We start from the raw sequence: 26,889 nt of genomic DNA, 5'->3' as shown, positions 1-26,889 counted from the left end.
CAGTGTGGTACTTGCATAAGGATAGACATATAGCCCAATGGAATAGAGAGCCCAGAAACACACATACATGGTCAAATGATTTTCAACATGAGTGCCAAAATCATTCAATGGGAAAAGGACACTCTTTTCAACAAATGGTGCTCAGAAAACTGGATACTATGTGCAAAAAAAAAGTTGGATCCTTACCTGATACCATATACAAAAATTAACTCAAAATTAATCAGACCTAAATGTTAAGAGTAAACTATAGGGCTTCCCTGGTGGCTCAGTGGTTAAGAATCCGCCTGCCAATGAAGGGGACACTGGTTCGAGCCCCAGTATGGGAAGATCCCACATGCCACGGAGCAACTAAGCCCGAGTGCCACAACTACTGGGCCTGCACTCTAGAGCCCATGACCCACAACTACTGAAGCCCATGTGCCACAACTACTGAAGCCCGTACGCCTAGAGCCCATGCTCTGCAACAAGAGAAACCACCGTGGTGAGAAGCCCGCACACTGCCAACGAAAAGTAGCCCCCGCTCACTGTGCACAGCAATGAAGACCCAAGGCAGCCAAAAATAAATTAATTATTATTATTTTTTTTTTGCAGTACGCGGGCCTCTCACTGTTGTGGCCTTTCCCGTTGTGGAGCACAGGCTCCAGACACGCAGGTTCAGTGGCCATGGCTCACGGGCCTAGCCGCTCCATGGCATGTGTGATCTTCCCGGACCAGGGCACGAACCCGTGTCCCCTGGATCGGCAGGTGGACTCTCAACCACTGCGCCACCAGGGAAGCCCTAGGACAGTTGTTTTGAAAAATGGTCTTTGATTTGGATTTGTCTGCATGTTTCCTCACGGTAAGACTTTTTGGCAGAGAAACTACATAGGTGATATTCTGACACCAAAAGCATTCTTAAAACAGTAACATCATCATTCACTCTATTGCTCCAGAGGCTCACTATCTTCTAGAGAAAGCCAAACTTCTGTCTAGCATTCAATGTTCCCACTCCCTCCACACAAAGCTGCACCAATACAAACCCTCCTCTGTCTCCATCCAGTGTATTCCCCCCACGATCCCCCAAACATAAGAGAACCATAGAGACCTTTACATATCACCCAGTCCAATGTCCTGATTTGACAAAAGAAACATTCTACTACAAGAAAGGATGGGACCAAAGAAGAAAATGAAAACTATTCTTATCTAGAAAGAGAAATCCTGACTCCTCTCCTTGAACTGTGAGAAAGGACTAGGCAATGAGTACCTACTTCACTCTTAGCTCCTATTTAAGTGACCTAAGGCTGGGGTGCTGGGTGGAGGGGGGTGAATTAGACTAAACGACTCTGTACCCAAGCGTTCTAATTGGTTAGTCAGCTGAAACTATGTTTATAACTGATAGTTCCAGCTGACCAACCAACAGGTCCCCTATGCTCAAAGGTGTCCCCTTTCCTTTAAAGCGATCTGGCAAAAGGGATGCTCTGGCCATTTGCCAAACAAGAACCAAAAGTTCAAAGACTGTAAGACCAAACTTAACAACTAGGGCCATAGAATTAACCCAAACAGCACATGCAAAAACAATCTGACCTTACCCTACACTACACACAAAAAATAATTCAAGATGGGCCATAGAACTAAATGTAAAAGCTCAACAAGCTTCTATAAGAAAACACAGAAGAAGAGCTTTGCAACTTGGGGAATGGTGATGGTTTCTGAGGACAAAGAAAGCAATAACCATAAAAGAAATGATAAAATCAAGTTCATCAAAATCAACACTTCTGCTCAAGCCACATACTGGAAGGAAATATCTACAAAATATATCTGATAAAGAACTTATACCTAGAATACGTAAAGAACTTCTATAACTCAATAACAGAAAGGCAAATTACCCAATTTTTTTAAATGGGTAGAAGACCAGAACAGATACTTCACAAAGGAAGATATACAAATGGCCAATAAGCATGAGAAAAGGTGTTCAACATCCTTAGTCATCAGGGAATTGCAAATTAAAACCACAGAGAGATACTACAGCACATCCACCAGAATGGCTAAGATTAAAAAGACAACACCTAGGGACTTCCCTGGTGGTGCAGTGGTTAAGAATCTGCTTGCCAATGCAGGGGCACGGGTTCGAGCCCTGGTCTGGGAAGATCCCACATGCCACGGAGCAACTAAGCCCATGCACCACAACTACTGAGCCTGCGCTCTAGAGCCCGTGAGCCACAACTACTGAGCCTGAGTGCCACAACTACTGAAACCCATGCACCTAGAGCCCGTGCTGTGCAACAAGAGAAGCCACTGCAACGAGAAGCCCGCACACCGCAACAAAGAGTAGCCTCCGCTCACTGCAACTAGAGAAAGCCCGCACACAGCAACAAAGACCCAACGTGGCCAAAAATAAATAAATAAAATAAATTTTAAAAAAAAGAATCTGACTGCCAATGCAGGGGACATGGGTTCGAGCCCTGGTCCAGGAAGATTCCCACAGGCCGTGGAGCAACTAAGCCCGTGTGCCACGACTACTGAGCCCACGGGCTGCAACTACTGAAGCCTGCACGCCTACAGCCCGTGCTCTGCAACAAGAGAAGCCACCACAGTGAGAAGCCCGTACACTGCAACGAAGAGCAGCCCCCATTCACTGCAATTAGAGAAAGCCCAAGTGCAGCAACGAAGACCCAACGCAGCCAAAAATAAATAAATAAAATAAATAAATTTACAAAAAAAAAAAAGACAACACCTGACGTGTAGCAATCAGAACTCTCACATGCTTGTGTTGTGGGAATGTAAAAAGCATACTCATTTTGAAAAAGTGCCGATTTCTTTATTTTTGGCTGCGTTGGGTCTTCGTTGCTGTGTGCGTGCTTTCTCTAGTTGCTTCGAGCAGGGGCTACTCTTCGTTGCGGTGCGCAGGCTTCTCATTGTGGTGTCTTCTCTTGTTGCGGAGCACAGGCTCTAGGCGCGCGGGCTTCAGTAGTTGCAGCACGTGGGCTCAGTAGCTGTGGCTCGCGGGCTCTAGAGCGCAGGCTCAGTAGTTGTGGCACACAGGCTTAGTTGCTCCATGGCATGTGGGACCTTCCCGGACCAGGGCTCAAACCTGTGTCCCCTGCATTGGCAGGCGGATTCCCAACCACTGCGCCACGAGGGAAGCCTCAAAAGTGCTGATTTCTTATAAATCTAAATATAGACCTACTCTATAACCCAGCAATTCCACTTCCACGTCTTTACCCAAGAGATATGAACATGTGGTGTCCACAAAAATCTTACAGAACAATGTTTAGAGCAGCTTTATTTATAATTGCACTAAACTGGAAACACCACAAGTGTCCATCAATAAAAGACTCAATAGGGCTTCCGTGGTGGCACAGTGGTTAAGAATCCACCAGCCAATGCAGGGGACACAGGTTCGAGCCCTGGTCCGGGAAGATTCCACAAGCTATGGAGCAACTAAGCCCGAGCGCCACAACTACTGAGCCTGCACTCTAGATCCCACGAGCCACAACTACTGAAGCCCGTGCTCCGCAATAAGAGAAGCCACCTCAGTGAGAAGCCCGTGTACCGCAACAAAGAGTAGCCACCGCTCGCTGCAACTAGAGAAAGCCCGCGCACAGCAACAAAGACCCAATGCAGCCAAAAATAAATTAATTAAATAAATAAAATTTTGAAAAAACCTCAATAAACAAAACTGTCATATATTCACACCATGTAAGAGTGTTCAGTAATAAAAAGGAACAAGCTACTGATACGTACAACAACATGAATAAATCTCCAAAAACATGCTGAATGAAAGAAGCCTCGCCAAAAGGACATATACCATATGATTCCATTTACATGAAATTCTAAAACGGGCTAAACTAAATTATGGTGGGAAAAATCAGAACAGTGGTTGCCTTCAGGGATGTTGGTATTAAGACTGACTGAGAAGGAACACAAGGGAACTTTCTAGTGTGATAGTCATATTCCATATCTTGGTAGGGGAATAGGTTAAACAGCATTTGTCAAAACTAATTAAATGGCATATTTAAGATCATTGCATTTTATAATTTTACCTAAAAAAAATCCCAGTAAACAAATACTGAACTCTAGTTAATAATACGTATGTTCTGAAGTGAATGATGTTTGCAACTTACTTTGAAATGAATCAAAAAATAAGATGGGTCAATGAACAGATACACATGGATAGATGGACAGATTTATGATAAAGCAAATATAGCAAAATGTTCATTGTAGAACACAGGAGGTGGGTACATGGTGTTCACTGTACAATTCCTTCAAATTTTTTATATGTTGGAAACTTTCCATATTAAAATACTGGGGAAAGGGAATTCCTTGGCGGTCCAGTGGTTAAGACTCCATACTTCCACTGCTGGGGGCCGGGGTTCAATCCCTGGTTGGGGAACTAAGATCCCACATGCTACGTGGCATGGCCAAAATATAAAAAATAAAATAAAATACCGGGGAAAAAAAGTCTTTAGAGACACATTCACCCTGGCTCCTTTGGTTTTCTTCTGTACTCTACTGAGCTTCAGGAGATGACCGTCACCTATCATGCTCACATTCTGAAAAGAAAATGGGCCATGGGACAAAAGTGGAAATTAGCATAAACTTACGTCTTACAAAACTTGGGGTGAGGCCCAAAAAAAAGTGTGAGAAGTCGAAATCCTTTTTCCAAGATGCTGAAGGGCAATTGTACTTATAGGCATGAACTGTTTTTATCCTCAAGATATAAGCAGTAGACGAGACAAGGACACAGAAATGCGTGCAGATGGACAGGATCACTGAAAACTGACGATTACATAAAAAACGGGAAACTTCTACAGGAGGTTGTTTTTTGTTTTGTTCGCTGGTTTGGGGGTGTTTTTGTTTCTTTGGGTTTTTTTGTCTGAATGAGGTTGGTTCAAGGAGAAAGAAAAGAGGATGGAGAAGAGCACTTCAACCACCTTGAATGACATGACCCTATATGAGGAATTCTCTCCAACTACAGTGGAGTCCATTCCAGCAAATTACTAACCAATATGCGAAGGGTGATTCACAACTAATTCTGAAAAAAATATAAGCCACACCATAAACAGGCCCAGTCAGTCATTACTCAGACATAACACAGCCTTTTTCCCCTTCTAAAGAGAAGATCTAGTGCACCTCCTGGCATCAAGACAAGGGACCAATGTTTCATATACTTCAAGACTGAAAATGCCTAGAGACTTTAGGAAAGTAAATGATGGAAAGTTCATGAAAGTAAATGAAATGAAGTTCTCTGTCTCACCTCTCCCCTAAGTCAGAGGGTGCCTTTAAAACTATACTGTTCCTCTAACTCTTGGCCTATTGTGAGAACAAGGGAAACTAACTTTAGGCCGGGTAAATTTTACCCAAAGTTAAGATTAAAACAGCCTTGTTCACTCAAGCACCACCTGACTGAGGCCCTCCTGCTTTTAGATCAGAAGATAATGGCCTCCAGGAATTCCACAGGGCTCCCCTGCTGAACAACAAGCAACAGTGTCACATTAGATTCTATTTAAGATATAGATAAGAGCGATAAGAAGAGTTAGAACAGAGACCTAAAGATTTTCCTGCCCCTTTGGTGACGACAGCAAATGGGGAGGTTCTTCAAGCGGTGCTCTCTCTGGGTGGCCTGGGTGCTCTGCGGTCGGTGGAGCAGCCCGCTCCCAAAGCCATCACCCTCTCCCTCGGCACCACAGGCTTTGTTCTCACTAGAACCCAAAAGAGCTGTTACCTGCATAGCCCACTGGATTTGCGTGTGCAAAGCACCGAGCAAGGCGTCATAGAGTCCAGTGAGCTGCCGGTCCAGGGGTAGGTCAGTCTGGCACAGCTCCTGCCAGGCTGCTAAAAGCTGGACCTGCAGAGGCAGAACAAAGGAGGCCTTACTGGGTCCGCCAAGACATGCTGCCTGCTGCAACTGCCCTGCCCTCCTACCAGCGCAAGCAACTGGCCACTGCCTACTCTCCCAGGCAATCGGGTACCCACGGAAAACGATTCACTTCAAAAGAGGCAGGAAAAAAAAATTTACAGTCACCTGCTCTGATCATCATCCAGAACTTGAATCTGTTGCCCTCCAAGTGATCCTTTCTCCTTTTTTCTTGCCCCCAAAGCATGCCAATGTACTCAGCATGCTACCATTCTTCTGAATAGACCTCAGAGGTGGGCGTGAATATGTGTTTTAGCTTCGTGTCCTAACACCACTGCTTAAAAGACAGATGGGCACTGGCCTTGAAGGAATTAACAAGTTAGCCCAGGAAGCTGTCAAGGTTTTCAGTAACCTAATTTCAACAAACCTAGAAAACAGATAAAATTCTTAAGGCTTGCTGAAGGCATAATAAACCTAATCGCCCTTAAAAGACAAAAATAGGAAAAATTAAAACTCTTCAATCTGTAAAGGAAATCTAGTTATAAATACAAGTGAGGCTGAAAACTAATGACTTTTTTCCAACTTGCAATTAAATGAATCCACAGGCTGGACCAAGAGCACCCCCTACTGGCTAATTGAAAGAAAAAGACCAGAGGGCAGGGAGGCAAATATTTTTACCTTTGAGTAGGAAACTGGGATTCAAAACTGATTCTGTAGCCCAGTTCTACAAGCATTCCACAATGGTAATCACTCACAGCTTCTCACCTTGTGACACTTGTAGTAGTATGCAAGAAGTTGGGGCATCCGGTCAATTTCAGTAAAAACCTTCACAAACACTTTGGACTGATCTAAAGAAAAACAATGGAAAACATGTACATACTGTTACCAGGTTTTCTATTGCAGCCAAGAGAAAGAATTCAGCAGGATAAATGTGGATTATACATGAGCTAGTATTCAGAAGTTCCCACCAAGACAATGAATTAACTCATGTGTGGAGATCATAAATATGAAAAACAAGTGAAGTTAAGGGTAGAACATGTGACTCAATCAGATACCACATGCCAATGTTCATTCCACAAAATGGGTTTAATTATTATTCGCAAAACAGTCCCTGAGTTTTCTCATTTCTATACCATTCAAATATATATTATTCCTTCTGCCCTAAATACTTTTCCTCACCTATCAAAATCTTAGATCCATGAGAAAATGCTCATGCTACATTGCTGACTGCGAGCAAAAAAGATATAAAATTGCATATACTCAATGTACATACTTTCCTTAAAAGAGATATGTACACAAAGGGAAAAGAACTGGAAGAAAATACTAACAGTCATCTCTGGGTGGTGAGTATATCATTTTACTGGTATATCATTTTCTTTTCTAAATTTTTCTCCATTTTTCAAATTTTTAATAACCTATATATGTATTATTTTATAATCAGAAACAATTAATTTTTAATTCATCTCTTTCAAGGTTCTGCACATATACTAGCTCTTTCATAAAAGCTTCCTCGATTTTGTTTCATCCTTTCCTTCATCCTGGGGAGGCCTAAGGCAGTTTTCACATTCCATCTTGTAATAAAATTATTTGTGTACTTGTCTTCTCCCAGCCTCACCCTCCATCAGTGTGTAAAGTCTTTGAAGGATATCAATCTTGGGACTTCCCTGCTGGCTCAGTGGTTAAGAATCTGCCTGTGAATACAGGGGAAAACGGGTTCAAGCCCTGGTCTGGGAAGATCCCACACGCCATGGAACAACTAAGCCTGTGCGCCACAACTACGGAGCCTGCGCTCTAGAGCCCACGAGCCACAACTACTGAGCCTGTGAGCCACAACTACTAAAGCCCGTGCGCCTAGAGCCCATGCTCTGCAACAAGCCACCGCAATAAGAAGCCCGTGCACCGCAATGAAGAGTAGCCCCCGCTCACCGCAACTAGAGAAAGCCCGCACACAGCAATGAAGACCCAGTGCAGCCAAAAATAAATTAATTTTTAATGATTACTTGCTTTTAAAATGCTTATCATTTTCATAACGTCATTTAAATAAATGAATATCCCTGCCATATGTAAAATCAGGCTCCAAAAAGTTGCTTCACTTTATCAACTGAATTCATTGGTTGTGTAAAATGAATCAGGCATGTATATGTGAAGATTGTGGGTAATGTGTTGGGGATGTACTAATTTATCAGATTTTCCTTTAAAAACTGTTAGTAAAGAAGCACCTTGGCCTTCTAGGAAAGATGACTGATTAAAGAGCATATTACTTCCGTGGCAGAAAAAAGCCCTTCCTGATACTCACCAAAATTAACCACCCAGGGACTTCCCTGGTGGCGCAGTGGTTAAGAATCCACCTGCCAATGTAGAGGACACGGGTTCAAGCTCTGATCCAGGATGATCCCACATGCCACGGAACATTTAAGCCTGTGCGCCACAACTACTGACCCTGAGCTCTAGAGCCCACGAGCCACAACTACTGAAGCCCACATGCCTAGAGCCCATGCTCCACAACAAGAGGAGCCATTGAAATGAGAAGCCCATGCACTGCAATGAAGAGTAGCCCCCGCTCGCTGAAACTAGAGAAAGCCCATGTGCAGCAACGAAGACCCAATGCAGTCAAAAATAAATTAACTTTTAAAAAAATATTCAAAATTAACCACCCAAAGAAAAACACAATATCATTCATCTGTGTTGAAGCCAGGAAAATGTCTGTACTACAAACTTCGGAGGGGATTTCCCTGGTAGTCCAGTGGTTAAGACTCATGCTTCCAATGCAGGGGGCGTGGGTTCGATCCCTGGTTGGGGAACTAAGATCCCACATGCTGCAGGGCATGGCCAAAAAAAAAAAAAAAAACAAGCCAAACTTCACAGAATACCAATCAGATATTCAATCATTTTGGCAGATGAGTGGGGATGCTGGGAGAACTCTGGATGTATCACGCATGGAGCAGCATGATGGAAAGGTAAAGACTGGGAGCCAAGGGAGGACTGGGCAGGCAGGGGAAGACCTGTTTCCATACCAGCTCAGCAGTGGGACAGGGACAGCCACAGGGCTGAAAAGCGCCATTTCCCCGTTCTGAATCGGCATCCTGCCTACAGAGAGTAGAATCTGGAATCAAGCCTGATTCGGATCTGTGAATGAAAGCTGTCAAAAACAGCTAACCCCCAAACCAAAGCCCATGATCCTGACCCACAGAGCATTCTTCAAACCTGATTCCAGCACCAAGTAGCCAACTCACACAGAAGGAAAGGAAAAAACTTAAATTCATGGAGCTGCCCGCCGCCACTCCTACTCCCCTAACCTCACATAACTAGACATACACCCAAACCGCGCAGGTGAGTTCCATGGTCTGTAGCTGCCACAAATTCATGAGAAAACATGAGGAATAAAGCTGCCAGATGGTGATTTTTCCAAAGGCCTGGCTCCAGTCCTAGAATCCTGCTAATGAGAAGAAGACTCAAAATAAAGACAAATTGACAAATGGGGAAGATATGGAACAAAAAGCCTGGAGATGAGTCCTGAACCCATTCTCTTTGGGCAACTGAAAAGCACAACACAGAACGTAGCCTTTAAATCAAGGGCAAGAGGAAATCTCTCAACCAAGTCCAGGTCAACAAAGGAGGGGTTTCCAAGGAGGTCCCATGCTAACTATTTTTCAGTAAACAGTAGACCCAGAAAAAAGCACCCACATACAAATATGAATAAATAGAAACAAATACAAACAAAAAAATTCCAGCATGTGACCTATGCAAAGTACCACAGGGGGTAAAAAAGAAAAGGAACAGAGCATACGGAAGGTGCATGCAGAGAGCACGTCAAGAACAACCAGAGAGAAGATATAAGGAAGCAGAGACTTCAACAAACGCTACAGGGCAATTAGACCTAACAGACAGTACAGAACATTCCACCCAACAATGGCAGAAAACATTCTCCAGGATAGACCGTATCTCAGGCCACAAAACAAGTCTTAATAAATTTTTAAAGATTAAAATCATATAAATCATATAGTATCTTTTCCAATCACACTGGTAGAAAACTAAAAATCAACAGAAGAAAGAAAACTGGAAAATTCACAAATATGTGGAAATTGAACAACATACTCCTAAACAACCAATGGGTCAAAGAAGATACCACAAGAGAAATTAGAAAATGACAAATGAAAACAAAAACCTAACATACCAAAACTTATGGGATGCCACAAAAGTAGCCCAAAGAGCTAATTTATAGCTGTACATACTTACACTAAAAAAGAAGAAAGAGCTCAAATCAACAACCTAAACTCTACATCTTACAGAACTAAGAAAATAAAACACAAACTAACTAAACCCAAATTTAGCAAAAGGGAAGGAACAATAAAGAGCAGAGCAGAGATAAGTAAATAGAGAATACAGAAACAAAACAAAAATCAACAAAATCAAGGGTTGAAAAGATGAACAAAATTGATAAAACTTTACTTAGATTCACTAAGGAAAAGGAAGAGGACTCAAATAAATAAAATCAGAAATGAAAGAAGGGATATCACTACTAATTTTACCGAAATAAAAAGAATTATAAGAAAGTACTATGGACAATTATATGCCAACAAATTGGATAAATTAGATGAAATGAACAAATTCCTAAAAATACTCAATGTACCAAGACTGAATGATGAAGAAATAGGAACTCTGAACAGACCTAAAACTAATAATTGCATCAGTAATCACAAACCTCTCAACAAAGAAAAGCACACCAGATGGCTTCACTGATTAATTCTACCAAACACTTAAAGAATTAATACCAATACTTCTCAACCTCTCCCAAAAAAACTGAAGAGCAGTGAATACTCTCTAATTCATTCTATGAGGGCAGCATTACCTTAATACCAAAGCCAGACAAAGACATTACAAGAAAAGAAACCTACAGATTAATATTCCTGATGAATATTGATATAAAAATCCTCAACAAAATGCTAGCAAATTGAATTCTACAGCATATTAAAAGGATTATACACCATGACCAAGTGGGATTTGCTCTGGGATGCAAGGAAGGTTCAACATATGAAAATCAATGAATGAAATACACCACATTAACAGAACAAAGGCAAAATATCCATGTGCACGTGGTCATCTCAACTGATGCAGAAAGGCATCTGTTAAAATTCAATACTTTTTCATGACAAAAACACTCAAAAAACTAGGAATAGAAGCAAACAACCTCAACAAAATAAAGGCCATATATGAAAAGCCCCCAGCTAACATAATACTCAATGGTGAAAGACCATTTCAAACTTTTCCTCTGAGATCAGGAACGAGACAAGGATGCCCACTTTTGCAATTTCTATTCAACTTAGTACTGGAAGTTCTAGCCAGAATAATTATGCAAGAAAAAGAAGTAAAAAGCATTCAAACAGGAAAGGAAGAAGGAAAAATATCTTTGTTTGCAGATGATATGATCTTATTTATAGAAAGCCCTAAAGATTCCACCAAAAAAAACCTGTTAGAACTAATAAGTTAATGCAGCAGAATACAAAATCAACACACCAAAACTCACTTGCATTTCTATACAGTAACAATGAACAATCTGAAAAAAACATTAAGAAAACAATTCCATTTATAATAGCATCAAAAAGAATAAAATAGTTAGAAATAAATATAATCAAGGAGCTAAAAGACTTTTACACTGAAAGTGACAAAACACTGCTGAAAGAAATTTTAAAAGACACAAATAAATAAAAAGACATGCTATGTCCATGAATTAGAAGATTTAATATTGTTAAGATGATAATACTATCAAAGCCATCTACAGATTCAATGTAATCCCTTCCAAAATGGTGTTCAATTGTGTTCTCTGGAGAAACAGAAAAACCCATTCTAAAATTCATATGGAATTTCAAGGGACCCCCAAATAGCCAAAACAATCTTGAAAAAGAAGGACAACATTGGTTGATTCACAATCCGTGATTTCAAGTTACTACAAAGCAACAATAATCAAAACTATGTGGTACTGGCATAAGGACAGACATATATACAGCCTAATGGAACAGAATAAAGGGCCCAGAAATAACCTTCACATACACCTTCACATTATTTGAAAATTATGGTCAAATAATTTTCAACAAGGATGTCAAGACCATTCAATGGGGAAAGAACAGTCCTTTTAACAAATGTGCTCAGGAAAAAAAAATGTTGCTCAGAAAACTGGATGTCCACATGCCAAAGAAAGAAGTTGGACCCTTACCTTGTACCATATACAAAAATTAACTTATAATGGCTCAACAACCTAAATGTAAGAGCTAAAACTATAAAACTCTTAGGAAAAAAACACAAGGGAAAAGCCTCATGACCTTGGATTTAAATCTGAAATTTAGGGACTTCCCTGGTGGTCCAGTGGTGAAGAATCTGCCTTCCACTGCAGGGGACGCAGGTTCGATCCCTGGTTGGGGAACTAAGATCCCAAGTGCTGCTGGGCAACTAAGCCCGTGCGTCACAACTAGACAGAAGCCCTCACGTCACAACTAGAGAGATGCCCACATGCCACAATGAAGAGCCCGTGCCACAATGAAGACCCTGTGTGCTGCAACTAAGACCAGACACAGGGCTTCCCCTGTGGCGCAGTGGTTAAGAATCTGCCTGCCATTGCAGGGGACAGGGGTTCAAGCCCTGGTCCGGGAAGATCCCACAAGCCGCGGAGCAACTATGCCTGTGCGCCACAACTACTGAGCCTGCGTGCCTAGAGCCCGTGCTCCGCAACAAGAGAAGCCACTGCAATGAGAAGCCTGCACACCCCAACGAACTCACCGCAACTAGAGAAAGCCCAAGCACAGCAACAAAGACTCAACGCAGCCAAAATAGATACATAAAATAAATAAATAAATAAAAAATTTTAAAAAAGACCAGACACAGCCCAAAAAATAAATTTAATTAACTAATTAAAAATAAATAATAAATAACAAATCTGAAATTTAAAAAAAACTTTTCTTAAAAGAGAGAGCACTTCAAAAGATTTACCTTAGGGAAGAGGAGAAAATTTTGCACTACAACTGCTTCACATTCTCAAGGAAATTACACAAGGTATACGCTTTCTTCAATAGGATCTAAGGTATCACAATGAGATATAAAGGGAGGCTGGCAGAGCTAAGAAAAAAAATGAGGAAATAAATAATGATATGATGAATTAAAAATTAATTAGAAGAACAAAGAGCAGAACACATACTTTAGAAAATGCTATTGATCAAATGGAAGACAGACTTTTGAAAAATAACAGACTATGGAGGAGAGGAGATTGTTGGCAAAGAGCCAAAATAGACCAGCGTGAACATATTATATGTTGAGGGGGGAAAGGAAGAGCTAATGAACAGATAGTTGATGTTCTCAAAAATGAAAAAGAAAATAAATGAAAGAGAAGAAAAAGGCTTTTAAGAAAGAAATTTTCTAGAAATGAAGAAAAATATGAATCAGCAAATAAGATACTATGTTCCAGAAAACATTAAAAATTTTCAAAACTTAAAAATAACCTAGTAAAGTAACTAAACTACAGGGTAAAAGAATCTCATAAGCCAGAAGTCAGCAAACTATGAGCCAAGTTACCAACTTGTTTTTGTAAAAAAAATGTTATTGGAACACAGTGAAGCTCATTCATTTACATATGAGTTTTCGTGCCACAACTGCAGAATTAAGTATTTGTGCTACAGACCATATGCTCCACAAAGCCCAAAACTTTATTATCTGGCCCTTTACAGACAATGTTTGCCCACCCTATTTTAACTATTCAAGGAACATACTACGTACAAAGAAAAAACTAGGCAGGCCAGTCTCATACTGAACATCAGAATATAGTTGGCAGAAGACAAGAAGCAACGTCTCTAGATTTCTGAAGGAAAAATAGTATGAACCAAGAATTCCAAAAGCAGTCATTCTTTTCTACATGGAAAAGCAATAAAAACACATTCTTTACTTAAATACCAAGGATATACATATGATCCCCATGCCCTTCCTGAGGGAAAAAAAAGTCTACTTAAAAACAGAATCCTTCTAATGAAGAGAAGCCTCAAAATAAAGAATTAACAGGGAATTCCCTGGTGGTCCAGTGGTTAGGACTCCACGCTCTCACTGCCGAGGGCCTGGGTTCCACTCCTGGTCAGGGAACTAGGATCCCGCAGGCCACACGGTGTGGCCAAAAAAAAAAGAAAAGAAAAAAGAATTAACAAATGGGGAAAATGTGGGATGAAAATCTGGAAATGAGACTGAATCCACTTAAAAACATGATATTAAGCATAGACAACCATGGCAATTTCTGGTTATAAAACAGTTATATAAAAATAAAATATTATAAAACACAAAAATTTTATAATGTTTACATTTCAGAGAGAAAGCTACATGATAAAAAAATTATTAACTTGATGGTATACCATGAAGAAAAATTCTAGACTATGCAATATTCTAGAATAGGGCAGGGGGAGGGTGAAGGGTGGGAGAAAGGGAGGGGAGTGTAAATGCACTAACTGAGGGAATCATATATTGTTTCATTTACAATGTTGATAAACTGAGAAAAAAAATTAGTTTATTATTTGAAGTCATAAATCACTAGTAAAATTAAAAACAAGTTATGTATCTTTCAAGTTATCCATGAGAAAAAAACACAAAGAAAACAGCAAAATATAGAGATCAAAAGAAACATAAAGAAGAAAATATAAAAATAGAAACATGTAAGACTGGAAATTTCTGTTAAAAAGAAAAACCTAAATGGGATAAAGTCACTAATTAAAAAAGAAATACCAGGATTAAATCAAAAAATACAATTCAACTATGTGCCATCTCCAACAGACAAGTCTAAAATAAAACATCTCAGGAAGTTTGAGAGTTAAGACAAAATAGGCAAAGACACAGTAAAGCAAATACAAACAAAAAAGAAGGCAGTGGTCCTCATACTTATACCCAAGCTGAACTGCAGACAGAAAGCCTTCAATGAGGCCATGGCAATATTTGATAAAAATGTTATTTAAATCCTAATAGTAAGAAAGAATGAAACGGTCCCAGTTGTTTTTGTGAAGCCAACACAATCATGATACTAAAACCTAATAGAGATATTCACTTACAGGACCTCAATTTAAAAATTTTAAGTAAAATTCCAGGGGAATTCCCTGGTGGTCCAGTGGTTATGGACTGTGCTTTCACTTCTTTGGGCCCAGGTGCGATCCCTGGTCAGGGAACTAAGATCCCACAAAGCCTCGCAGCATGGCCAAAAAATAAATAAATAAAATATCAGCAAATATCTAGTAGTATATTCACACACACACACACACACACACACACGGTGAACAAGTAGGGCTTGTTCTTGAATTGTAAGAATGATGTAAAATTAGGAATGCTATTAATATGATTTGTCATATTGGTAGGTCAGAGGAAATAAAAACAACACATTCGATCTTGATAGATGCTAAAAGGCCATTTAATAAAATTTGACAATATTTACCTTCTTAAAATTACCTAACGGGATAGTATCAAGTACTGACCGAGACTTGTTTCTGTCTTTCGAGTTACTGAACAGCACAGGGATTACAAAAGAGATGACTCGCTCCTGGGAACAGACATACACAACTCTCCAGGGCTGAGTTCCAAGAGGGCCCCACTTTGGTGTGACTTCACCACCAGGGCAAGGGAGGCCAAACCTTTGCAGGCCTTGACTATTGAGAGAACTGGAGTGGAAAGAAACCATCGTTGGAGGGAAGATAGTGTTACTGCTCAGAATGAGGAGGTTAAGCTCTTCTTACCCACACTGAAAACTCAACTATCCAGAGGGTCATTCTCCAAGGGTTCTATACTGTATGAGTACAGGGGTGACTATATGTCCCAGCTGGCCCAGGACAGTCTTGGTTTATACCTATTGCCCCAGCTGCATTATTGAAAGCACTCCCTTTTCCTCTCAAAAGTGTCCTAGTTTAATAATAAATTACACGGTCAAACTCAGCATACTGAAATTTTATAATGTTTTTACGTATGATAAGAATTTACATGTGCACATGTCTGCATATTCATATATAATTATCTAGCTATAGACTTTTCTTAATTATTAAAGCCTAGGCTCACCCATCCTAAAACAAAATAAAACACCAATCAGAACTCTTAAGATATCAGCACTTCTCACTGCTGCATTATTTACAATAGCCAAGATATGTAACCAGCTTAAGTGCCCATCAACAGGTGATTGGATAAAGGAGATGCGATATATATAGTGGAATACTACTCAGCCATAAATTAAAAAGATAAAATCTTACCATTTGCGACAAGCATAGATCTTGAGAGCATTATGCTTAGTGAAATACGTCAGATGGACAAAGACATATAACGTATGATTTCACTCAAATGTGGAATATAAAAAACAAACAAAATAAATGAAAAAACCAAACCAAATAAAAACAAACACTTAGATACAGAGAAGAGAGTAGTGGTTACCAGAGGGGATGGGGCACCAGGAGGGCAAAATTGGTAAAGGGGATCAACTAACTGTATGGTGATGGAAGGAAACTAAATTTTGGGTGGTGAGCATGCTGTAGTGTATACAGAAGTAGAAATATAATGCTGTACACGTGAAACTTACATAATGTTATAAACCAATGTTACCTCAATAAAAAAATAAATTTTAAACAAACTAGAAAAACAAAGATATCAGAACTTCTTATGATTTAATTTCACCACTGGAAATGTACCATTATATAAACAAAACTGATGCTCCCTCTCAGAAGCCAAGGGAAGAAAGCATTCTCAGAACAGGAGGGAGTAAAAAACACTGTTAACTGTTGTTGACAATGAGAAACAGAAAAGCAGGGCTTCCCTGGTGGTGCAGTGGAGAAGAATCCACCTGCCAATGCAGGGGACACAGGTTCGATCCCTGGTCTGGGAAGATCCCACATGCTGCGGAGCAACTAAGCCCGTGCGCCACAACTACTGAGCCTGCGCTCTATGAGACCACAAGCCACAACTACTGAAGCCCGCATGCCACAACTACTGAAGCTCATGCACCTAGAGCCCGTGCTCTGCAACAAGAGAAGCCACTGCAATGAGAAGCCCGTGCACCACAACGAAGAGCGGGCCCCACTCACCACCACTAGAGAAAGCCCATGTGCAGCAACGAAGACCCAACACAGCCCAAAATAAATAAATAAAATAAAAATTTAAAAAAAAAAAGAAAAGCAACAGAAAAGTAATAAAGTGATATTAGGCCTTGGGGTTTGGTGATGATACAGCTGTTGGAGACCTTCAACAGAACAGGTTCAGGAGAACATTAACCCCAGAGGAGAGGGGCTTGCGTGATACATGAACAAGAGTGCAGGAAGCAGGGCAGTGGATACAGACTACATTCTGCCAATGTAAATAGCTGTGAAGGTAAGAAAACAGCTTTACTGCTGCTGCTTCTTGTTTAACCAATAGTTTTGTGGATGAAATGGAAAGGGAGTTAGATAAACTTACTGGTTGAAAAAAATCACTGGAAAATAACACAGCATCATAATGGACTTGATCAGCATCTAAACTCATCAAATGGTACACTTAAGATTTGTACATTTTTCTAAATGTAAACTTTACCTCAAAAAAAGAAAGAATCATAAACCAACACTGAACTCTAGTTATTGATATGAATGCTAAAGTGTTTAGGAGTGAAGTATACTGATGTCTGCAACTTACTTTGAAATGCATTAAAAAAAATAAGGTGGACGGATAGAGAGGTGAATAGGTGGGTAGATATGTGATAAAGCAAATGTGGCAAATGCTAACACTAGGATCTAGATGGTGTGTTCACTGATGGTTATTTCAACTTTTCTGTATTTTGAAAAAGTTCATATAAAATGTTGAAGAAAAGGCAACCACCATAAAGCTACAGACTGACTTCCAATCTACATAATTTATTTATTTATTTTTGCGGTACGCGGGCCTCTCACTGTCGTGGCCTCTCCCGTTGCGGAGCACAGGCTCCGGACGCGCAGGCTCAGCGGCCATGGCTCACGGGCCCAGCCGCTCCGCGGCATGTGGGATCTTCCCAGACCGGGGCACGAACCCATGTCCCCTGCATCGGCAGGCGGACTCTCAACCACTGCGCCACCAGGGAAGCCCCAATCTACATAATTTAGTCACCATTAAGACATTCTAAAGATTGAAGATTCGGAAAGCCTTACCTTCGTGAAGAGGTGTACAGAGAGATGATAAACGGCCAGCACTCACCTACAGACTGAGATGTGAATGCTGCTACGATCTGGGGGCTGGCCAAGGCCTCCAGCCTGTTCTTCAACGCCTCCAAGTGCACACATTTTTCTGAGTAGTCTGGTGTATCAACAAGCATCATTAGGCTATTCTGCATACCTGTGAGCTTGGCAGAAATTACAGCTATGTCCTATAAAAAGACCAGAATAGAGGATATTTATGTTAAAACATTCCTGCTACTTCAATTAAGAATGGACAGGGCTTCCCTGGTGGCTCAGTGGTTAAGAATCTGCCTGCCAATGCAGGGGACACGGGTTCAAGCCCTGGTCCAGGAAGATCCCGCAAGCCGCAGAGCAACTAAGTCCGTGCGCCACAACTACTGAGCCTGCGCTCTAGAGTCCGCGAGCCACAACTACTGAGCCCGAGCACCACAACTACTGAAGCCCACGTGCCTAGAGCCCGTGTTCCCCAACAAGAGAAGCCACCACAATGAGAAGCCCACACACCACAACGAAGAGTAGCCCCCGCTCGCCACAACTAGAGAAAGCCCGAGCACAGCAATGAAGACCCAACGCAGCCAAAAATAATAAATAAAATTTTTTAAAAAGAGGTAACAATAACTGACAGAATAATAGATTGTTAACTGAAAAAAAAACGTGTGAAGCAGTATTCACAATGCACTACCATTTGTGGGGGAAAAACAGGGCAAGGAACATATATGTGTGTGCGTTTATCTGGAAGAACAGGCACAGAGCTGACAACAGGGTTTGTATTTAGAAGGGAAATTAGGGAATTGGGAGGGTCAGAACTATGAGAAAGACTTATTTTTCACTGTTTATTCCTGTTTACTCAATTTTTCCCATGTGCATTTAGAACTTTTAAAAAACTTTTTCAAGTTTTTTTTTAAATAGCAAAAGAGATGATAAATAATTCATTTTGTTTTACAATTGAAAAAAAAAGTTTTTTATAAGATATCATCTTACTTCATCCTTATAACCAGGTATCCAAAATATCACTATTTTCCACACTTTGCTATCCAAGGAGGGTAAAGTAACTTGCTGAGGTCCCGCGGTGTGTAGGGCACCCCTGCCCAAGTTCCACACTCCCATTTACTCCATTTTCTCTGTCTTTTTAAGCTTTTCCTGAACTCACTTTTGTGACTAGAACGCTTCAGTCAAGCAGATGGTACAAACTAAAGGAGGTGGAAAAACTCAGAGCAGTCTCAGATCGCCCCCAACCTATGCCTGAATATCCCCACACCTGGCAATTTACTAGCCCTTCTGATTGTGAGTGCCACAGCTAGCTCATTTGTTTCTCCAAACCTCAAGTTCCTGCTTAAAGAGATGTTACAACATCCCCTAAACAAGAAACCTACTTGAGTCTTAAATGTCTCCTCGATATCAGCACTCAGTGTGCTCCACTTGTCGGCTTCTTGAAGAGATTCTGCGGCAAGCTGCATTCGGGACTTCACCTGGTCGATTTCTACCAATACCTAGAAGAGAAATGAGGGGTCGAACACTAAAGAAGTGGCAGTTCCATTCCCTCTACCTTCCATCAGCGACTCGAAACATAAGTATCGTGGCATGCTCCTGTCTTTAGGGAGCCTCTATACCCCGTACGACACCGATTCCATGGCTAAATTGTTCAGCGGTGCTAAAGAGAGATGAATAAGCTGAAAGAACCAAACAAGAGTAGTCTGAGTGCTTGGCAGAATTTTGAGTTAAGGTTGACCTCCCACTAGGAAAGTGAACATCTTCCAAAAACAAGAGTCAACACTTAGGACAGGAGCCAAAATACCTGCATCGACTGAGATGTGTCCTGTTCAAATTTTTTAATGTCCTCCTTGACAAGAATCATTTGTTCTTTCAGAAAAGATGCCTCCTGTTTAAGGGCTTCTACATCACGGAGCACTTTGGGCATGTTCTGAAGGGCCTGGTGACTTGTTTCTGCAGCAAGAACCCAAGAACCAAAGGTGAACATCACATCACTCACCAGTGAACAATATGAATAAATCAGACGGCAGGAAGCAAATCTTCCCTAAGGCACTACCAACCACGCAGTTTTCTGAGCCTGTGGAAAGTTGTGGTGTGGGAGAGGCGCAGAGCTGGCCTATGCCGGGTCCCTGTCTTCCCCAGAATGATGGTGAGGGCCCTGTGAATAAACTGTCGACCTGACCCAACATCAGTTGTCTTCTTACTACAACTCCTTGGTTTTTTGGGGTTTTTTTTTTGGCCACATCACGTGGCTTGTGGGATCTTAGGTCCCCAACCAGGGATTGAGCCTGGACCCTGGCAGTGAAAGCACCGAGTCCTAACCTCTGGACCGCCAGGGAACTCCCAAGCAACTCCCTTTTCAAGGAAGGAGAATGGAGGAATGTGACAGTGGTAAATGCCAGCTCTGCACCAGGTGCTTTATATACATTATATCACCTAATGTCCATGGCAATCATCAGCAGCCACCTCTTACAGATGAGAAAACTAAGTCTCAGAAGAGGTTAAGTAACTTGCCCAAGATTTCAGAACTGAAACCAACGTGTGTCTGGACCCAATGTCTGCTTTCCACAGTCTTTTCAAAATGTAGTCCACAGACCAACAGCATCAGCTGGAATGCAGTTAAAACGCAGGTCCCCAGGCCACCTGCCAGAGATTCTTATTTAGGAATCCTGGTAGAAGATCAAGATCAAGGAACCTGCATTTTTTTAACAGGTATCCCAAGTGTAGAATAAAATCTGAAAATTCTTGCAGACCATGATGTGTTATCTGGAAACAGGAGGGTTAACAGCATAACCCTTTAGCCCTTTAAATAGCAATTCTCTGGGGAATCAACCAAAGAAGTCCACAGCCTTCTGCTCCACCAGTGCATTGAACGGAACCTTAACATCTTGAAGACGTGCTTCAGGAACCTGTTCATCCAGCTCTGCCATAAAATAACAATCTGTCTCCAGCACTGACCTTAAGTAAAGTTTTAAGAAAACAAAGGCAGAACAAAGAGTTCTTCGAGGCACAGAGACTTCACTGATTTTTTTTTTAATTTAATTTTATTTTTGGCTGAGTTGGGTCTTTGTTGCTGCACGCGGGCTTTCTCTAGTTGCGGCGAGCTGGGGCTACTCTTCGTTGCAGTGCGCGGGTTTCTCATCGCAGTGGCTTCTCTGTTGTGGAGCACAGGCTCTAGGTGCACGGGTTTCAGTAGTTGTGGCGCACGGGCTTAGTTGCTCCGTGGCATGTGGGATCTTCCCGGACCAGGGCTTGAACCCCCGTCCCCTGCATTGGCAGGCGAATTCTTAACCACTGTGCCACCAGGGAACAGTGATTTCTACAGCGCTGATTTTTACAGCACTGTCATGGTCCCAGCCTGGCCCCCTGCCTGCGGAACCTCAGAGTCACTCTTCATGTCTGGCTGAACCTCTTCTTCCCTCTCCACAGCATGCCCACACACAAATTTAATTATTTCTAGTATCCATTTTAAAACTATCACCTCCTGGGAATTCCCTGGCGGTCCAGTGGTTAGAACTCCGCACTTCCACTGCAGAGGGCTTGGGTTCGATCCCCAGTTGGGGAACTAAGACACCACAAGCCTTGCAGTGTGGCCAAAAAAAATCAAAACAAACAAACAAAGTCTCACCTCCAGTGGTTGCCTCTGGGAGGGTAAGGGCCAAATCTCCCTGTGAAAGGGGACTGGGGCTCCTCCCGAAGTGATGGTAACATTCTACATCTTGATGGGGCTTGAGCTACAGTAGCGTATACATCTGTCAAAACCCAAACTTATCAGATAAGGTCCCTCCATTTCACCTTATGTAAATTTTATCTAGTAAAAAAAAGAGCCGTAAACAAGTATTGAACTCTATAATTTTTAGGGTTCCAACTGAAATGTCTAGGGGTGAAGTGTACTGATGTCTAACTTACTATGAAATACTGATTTATTTCAAAATCAAAAATAAGATGGACGAATGGATGGAGAAAGGGATGGACAGAATTGTGATAAAGAGAGAACAGCACACTGCTCATTGTAGAATCTAGGTAGTGGGTTATGAATGTTTACTACAAATTCTCTCAACATTGCTGAACACTTGGCACCTCCATCCAGTTGCTCAGTTCAAGAATCTACCAACATTCTTGATTTTCTTCCCCTTTCATCACTCATTCCAATCCATCAACAAGTTCTCCCCTTTCTTCCTCCTAAAAAATACCTTAAAGCTACCCATTTCTCACCATCTCTAATGCTATAACCTCAGACAAAGCCACTGTCACCTCTCTTCTGGACTACAGCCATAGTCTCCTGAATGGGGACATAAATCAAACCATCTCATTCCCCTGCTTAAAAATTCTCCAGTACCTTCCCATTACACTAATTTTAAACCAAATCAAAACTCTTTAATGTGACATTAAAATCCCTGCATGGGGACTTCCCTGGTGGCGCAGTGGTTAAGAATCTGCCTACCGATGCAGGGGACACGGGTTCAAGCCCTGGTCCGGGAAGATCCCCCATGCCACGGAGCAACTAAGCCCGTGCACCACATCTACTGAGCCTGCAAACCACAACTACTGAGCCTGTGTGCCACAACTACTGAAGCTCACGCGCCTAGAGCCCGTGCTCCGCAACAAGAGAAGCCACCATAACGAGAAGTCCGCGCACCACAACGAAGAGTAGCCTCCACATGCCACAACTAGAGAAAGCCCGCGCACAGCAACGAAGACCGAACATAGCCAAAATAAATAAAATAAATTAATTAAAAATAAATAAAAGAACTAAAAAAAAATTGAAAAAAAATCCCCGCATTCCAAAAAAAAAAAAAGAATTAAAAAAAATTAAACAAAAAGAATCTGTGCTTCCACTGCAGGGGGCGCGGGTTTGATCCCTGGTTGGGGAACTAAGATCCTGCATGCTGTGCAGTGCGGCCAAAAAAAAAAAAAAACAACAAACCAAAGAGGGACTTCCCTGGTGGCACAGTGGTTAAGAATCCGCCTGCCAATGCAGGGGACATGGGTTCGAGCCCTGGGCCGGGAAGATCCCACATGCCACGGAGCAACTAAGCCCATGCGCCACAGCTACTGAGCCTGCACTCTAGAGCCCGCAAGCCACAACTACCGAGCCCGCGTGTCACAACTACTGAAGCCTGTGCGCCTAGAGCCCATGCTCCGCGCCTAGAGCCCGTGCTCCGCAACAAGAGAAGCCACCGCAATGAGAAGCTCACGCACTGCAACGAAGAGTAGCCCCTGCTCGCCACAACTAGAGAACGCCTGCGCGCATCAACAAGGACCCAATGCAGCCAAAAATAAATAAATAAATTTATAAAATTTAAAAAAAAAAACAAAGAAAACAGGGGTGGTAAATGCCACCTCTGCACCCCCCAATATTTGGAAGTTGGTAGGAATTTTTTAGTTGCTGCTATGGTAGGACATTTAGTGGAAATGACCCAACAATGCTTAATGTCCTGCAGTGCTTGGGAGAGTCCTGAGCAATGAAGAAGTGTCCTGGCCAAACTGTTAATAGTTTCCCCTCCCCTTGGCATGATTATCTAATTTTAAAATGACAGTAATCCTTAGAGTTAGGCATAGTTATTATTCCCACTTTATAGCTGTAGAAACTGCGGCTGAGGCCAGTAACTTGCCCAGCATCATGTTGCTAATGAATGGGGAGCCTGGATTTGAATCCAGGTAACTGGTTCCAGATCCCAGGCTGTTATCCATTATACTTTACTACCTCTCTGGTATTAAAGGGAGAGGGAACATGCAGAGGCATGTGGGTATAAAAAGGCCTAACCAGTCCAGAGAAAGGCGGGAAGTTCAAACAGAGCTTCATCAATAAAATCAATTTATATTAGTCATTAGTGTTATTATTATTGAAGGATTGCACTTTCATGGGGGGAACTTCTGCTGGAGGTAAGGTAGAAAAGTAGATTAGGATCAAACTGTGAAAGGTGCTTTGCCCATCCTGAAGGTTTGGATTTCATCCCGTGGGCAGTGAGAAGCCTTCGGAGGTTTAAAGCTTTATTTTTATGGACGATGAAACAAGGTCCCAAGTCTGCAGCGAAGAGAAGTTATTGCAGAGGCTCAAACAGGAGTTGCTGAGGAACTCTAATAGGAGGATTGATTTGTTCATTTATTCAGTCAGTGGATATTTATTGGGCACAAACTGTTTTCCAGGGTCTGGAGATACAATGTTGAACAAGATCTATTCTTAGGTTGGAGGCGTTGGCAGGAGCCAGATCATGCAGGGATTATTTATTTATTTACTTATTTAAAAAATTTTTTTGGCTGCATCAGGTCTTAGTTGCAGCACTGGGGTCTTCTTCGTTGAGGTGCGTGGGATATTTTGTTGCGGTGCGGGCTTCCCTCTAGTTGTGGCGTGTGGGTTTTCTCTCTCTAGTTGTGGCGCATGGGCTCCCGAGTGCATGGGCTCTGTAGTTTGCAGCACACAGGCTCTCTCATTGAGGCGCGCGAGCTCAGTAGTTGCAGTGTGAGGGCTTAGTTGCCCCGCAGCATGTGGGATCTTAGCTCCCCGACCAGGGATCGAGCCTGCGTCCTGTGCACTGGAAGGTAGATTTTTTGTTTTTGTTTTTTTTGGCTGCTTTGGGTCTTTGTTGCTGCACGCGGGCTTTCTCTAGTTTTGGCAAGCGGGGCTACTCTTCGTTGCAGTGCATGGGTTTCTCAAGGCGGTGGCTTCTCTTGTTGCAGAGCACAGGCTCTAGGCACACGGGCTCAGTAATTGTGGCTCACGGGCTCCAGAGTGCAGGCTCAGTAGTTGTGGTGCACGGGCTTAGTTGCTCCGCGGCATGTGGGATCTTCCCGGACCAGGGATTGAACCCGTGTCCCTTGCATTGGCAGGCGGACCAGCGAAGTCCCACCACCCCTGTTGAGAACCACTTAGTTAATGCATATAAAGTACTTAAAACAGTGCCTGATGTATACCAAGGACTCAGATATTTGCGATTATATTATTATTAGTGTCCTCCCCATCTTGGCCCTGTGAGGTCTTCCTTCAAGGCCTAACACAGGGAAAAGCCCTTTATGATTCTCCCAGACAAGAGATAATTGCTTCCTTCATCCAGCTCTCAGCTTCCGGTTCTACTCTCAGTAAAGCCACCCTTCACTGTAATTAAAGAGTTCACGTATGCTCCCCACAGGGCAGCAAGCTCTAGAAAGGTAAACTTTTCATCCCCAGCACTCACTTCTTGGCAGGTGCATAGTAGATGTTCAATAATTACTAAAAGATGCAAAGTACAATAAAGAATCTGCAGTGAAATAAAGCCTCCCCCCACCTCCACCTTTTCTTAAACAGTGGACACATCTATGAAACAAAGTTCTATTTACAGGACCATAAGCTCCCAGTGTGGGCAGTCTGAGCCTCTTTCCCACAGAGCCGAGCAGAGAGACTGGCTGCAGTATGCACTGAATAAACGTACAGTGAATGAAAACCAGGCCGAGGAGTTAATGAAATGGTTCTGGTGTGTTATTTTTTATAATTCACTATTCTGGTTAGTGAATTCGATACTTAAAAGTCTCCCGTCAGGACAGCCCATCTTCCCACTGACATAAAGATCCACTAAAACAGGGGCGGTGGGGAGGGTTGGATTGGGAGTTTGGGATTAGCAGATGCAAACTATTATATACAGGATGGATAAACAACAAGGTCCTACTGTATAGCACAGGGAACCATATTCAAGATCCTGTGATGAACCATAATGGAAAAGAATATGAAAAAGAATGTGTATATATAGATATAAATACAGATATATATAAAACTGAATCACTTTGCTGTACAGTAGAAATTAACATTGTAAATCAACTATACTTCAATAAAATAATTTTTTTTAAATCCTTTAAAACAATGTTTCCCAGATTTGTCATTCCTATACACCACCTATATGTTTTTTTGCCAAATGTAAGGATCAGCTGACTATTATTTAATATTCTTAAAATTCACTCTTTTAAGTTTTAAAAGGAAACTTGACAGCACCGCCAGAGGTGGAAAACCAAGATCCCAAGTCCGCAAGTGTTGCAGAGACAGAGGAGTAGCGGGCTGAGACCTCCTCCTGGATATCCCGGTAAGCACTGCGGGAGAACCGGAGCAGGGCTCGCTCGCTCTCCATGGGAGGCGCCGACGTTTACGGCCCACTACGTGCAACCCCGGGGGCCCCGGGCCCGTCTGGGAGCCCTGCCCGGCCGCTTACCCTCAACGGCGTGGTTCACCTCCTGGATGAACAGCTGCAGCTTCATCACCAGGGTGGCCGCGTGGCTGTCCGCCTTCCCGGCCGCCACCTCCTTGGGGCCAGCCCTGAAGGCCGCGTTGATCCACTCCTTCACGTCGAAGTCTTCGGCAAGGAACTTGGAGAAGTCCATGGCTGCACCGCCGCACCCCAGCGTCCAGGCCTGAAGGGCTGGCTCTGGGCGTCCGCGAGGCTGCAGAAGCGGGCGGCTCTGCGAGAGCACCCGCGCGGGTCTGTGAGGCGGCGGTCCGGGATTGACGGCGCCGCCAACTAGCCTCTCCACTGCCTCTCAGTCAGCTCGCTGATGTATACGGCTGGGATTGACCCTCGCCGCACGCCGTACTTCTTCCGGAAGTAGGGGGTCGTTACTATAGTGACTGCCTGCTTTCCGGGAAGCGTGGCGGGCTGGCGGCCAGAGGGTGGGGGCGTCTCTCTTGCTCTGCTAACTTAAGTGACTTTTGGGCACTTAAATATGTGCTTACGCTAGAGACCTTACTTGTATGAGCGCACTTAATACTCACAGTCCTATGAGTGCTGTTATCCTCCCCCAACTTAAAGAGGAAGAACTGAGGCAGTTAAGCAAGTGGTTCAATGTTACGTAGCTAGAAGGTAGCGCTGTGGGAGCTGAACTCAGCCAAGCCTGCTACTGGAGCCTGAGCTCTTTTTTTTTTTTTAATAAATT

At 42.5% G+C, this 26,889-nt stretch overlaps 1 protein-coding gene across 1 annotated transcript in view; it reads right to left on the bottom strand.

Moving 5' to 3' along the window:
• The window catches only part of COG7 (component of oligomeric golgi complex 7), an 81,675-nt gene extending 55,175 nt beyond the window's left edge, over positions 1–26,500 (bottom strand). Inside the window, exons 1-6 of the mRNA XM_082856872.1 lie at positions 26,172–26,500; positions 19,799–19,947; positions 19,377–19,493; positions 18,023–18,191; positions 6,602–6,684; positions 5,705–5,827 (exon numbers count right to left, since the gene is read on the bottom strand). Of these exons, the coding sequence (XP_082712998.1) occupies positions 5,705–5,827; positions 6,602–6,684; positions 18,023–18,191; positions 19,377–19,493; positions 19,799–19,947; positions 26,172–26,340 (810 nt within the window). The 5' untranslated portion in view covers positions 26,341–26,500. The remainder of the gene's footprint in view (positions 1–5,704; positions 5,828–6,601; positions 6,685–18,022; positions 18,192–19,376; positions 19,494–19,798; positions 19,948–26,171) is intronic.
• Between the last annotated feature and the right edge of the window lie 389 nt (positions 26,501–26,889).

The sequence above is a fragment of the Leucopleurus acutus genome (genome assembly GCF_964270905.1).
Source record: "Leucopleurus acutus genome assembly, chromosome: 16".
Taxonomy (NCBI): domain Eukaryota; kingdom Metazoa; phylum Chordata; class Mammalia; order Artiodactyla; family Delphinidae; genus Leucopleurus; species Leucopleurus acutus.
The sequence above is the reverse complement of the archived record's forward strand: the minus strand, read 5'-3'. Positions and strand labels throughout refer to the sequence as shown.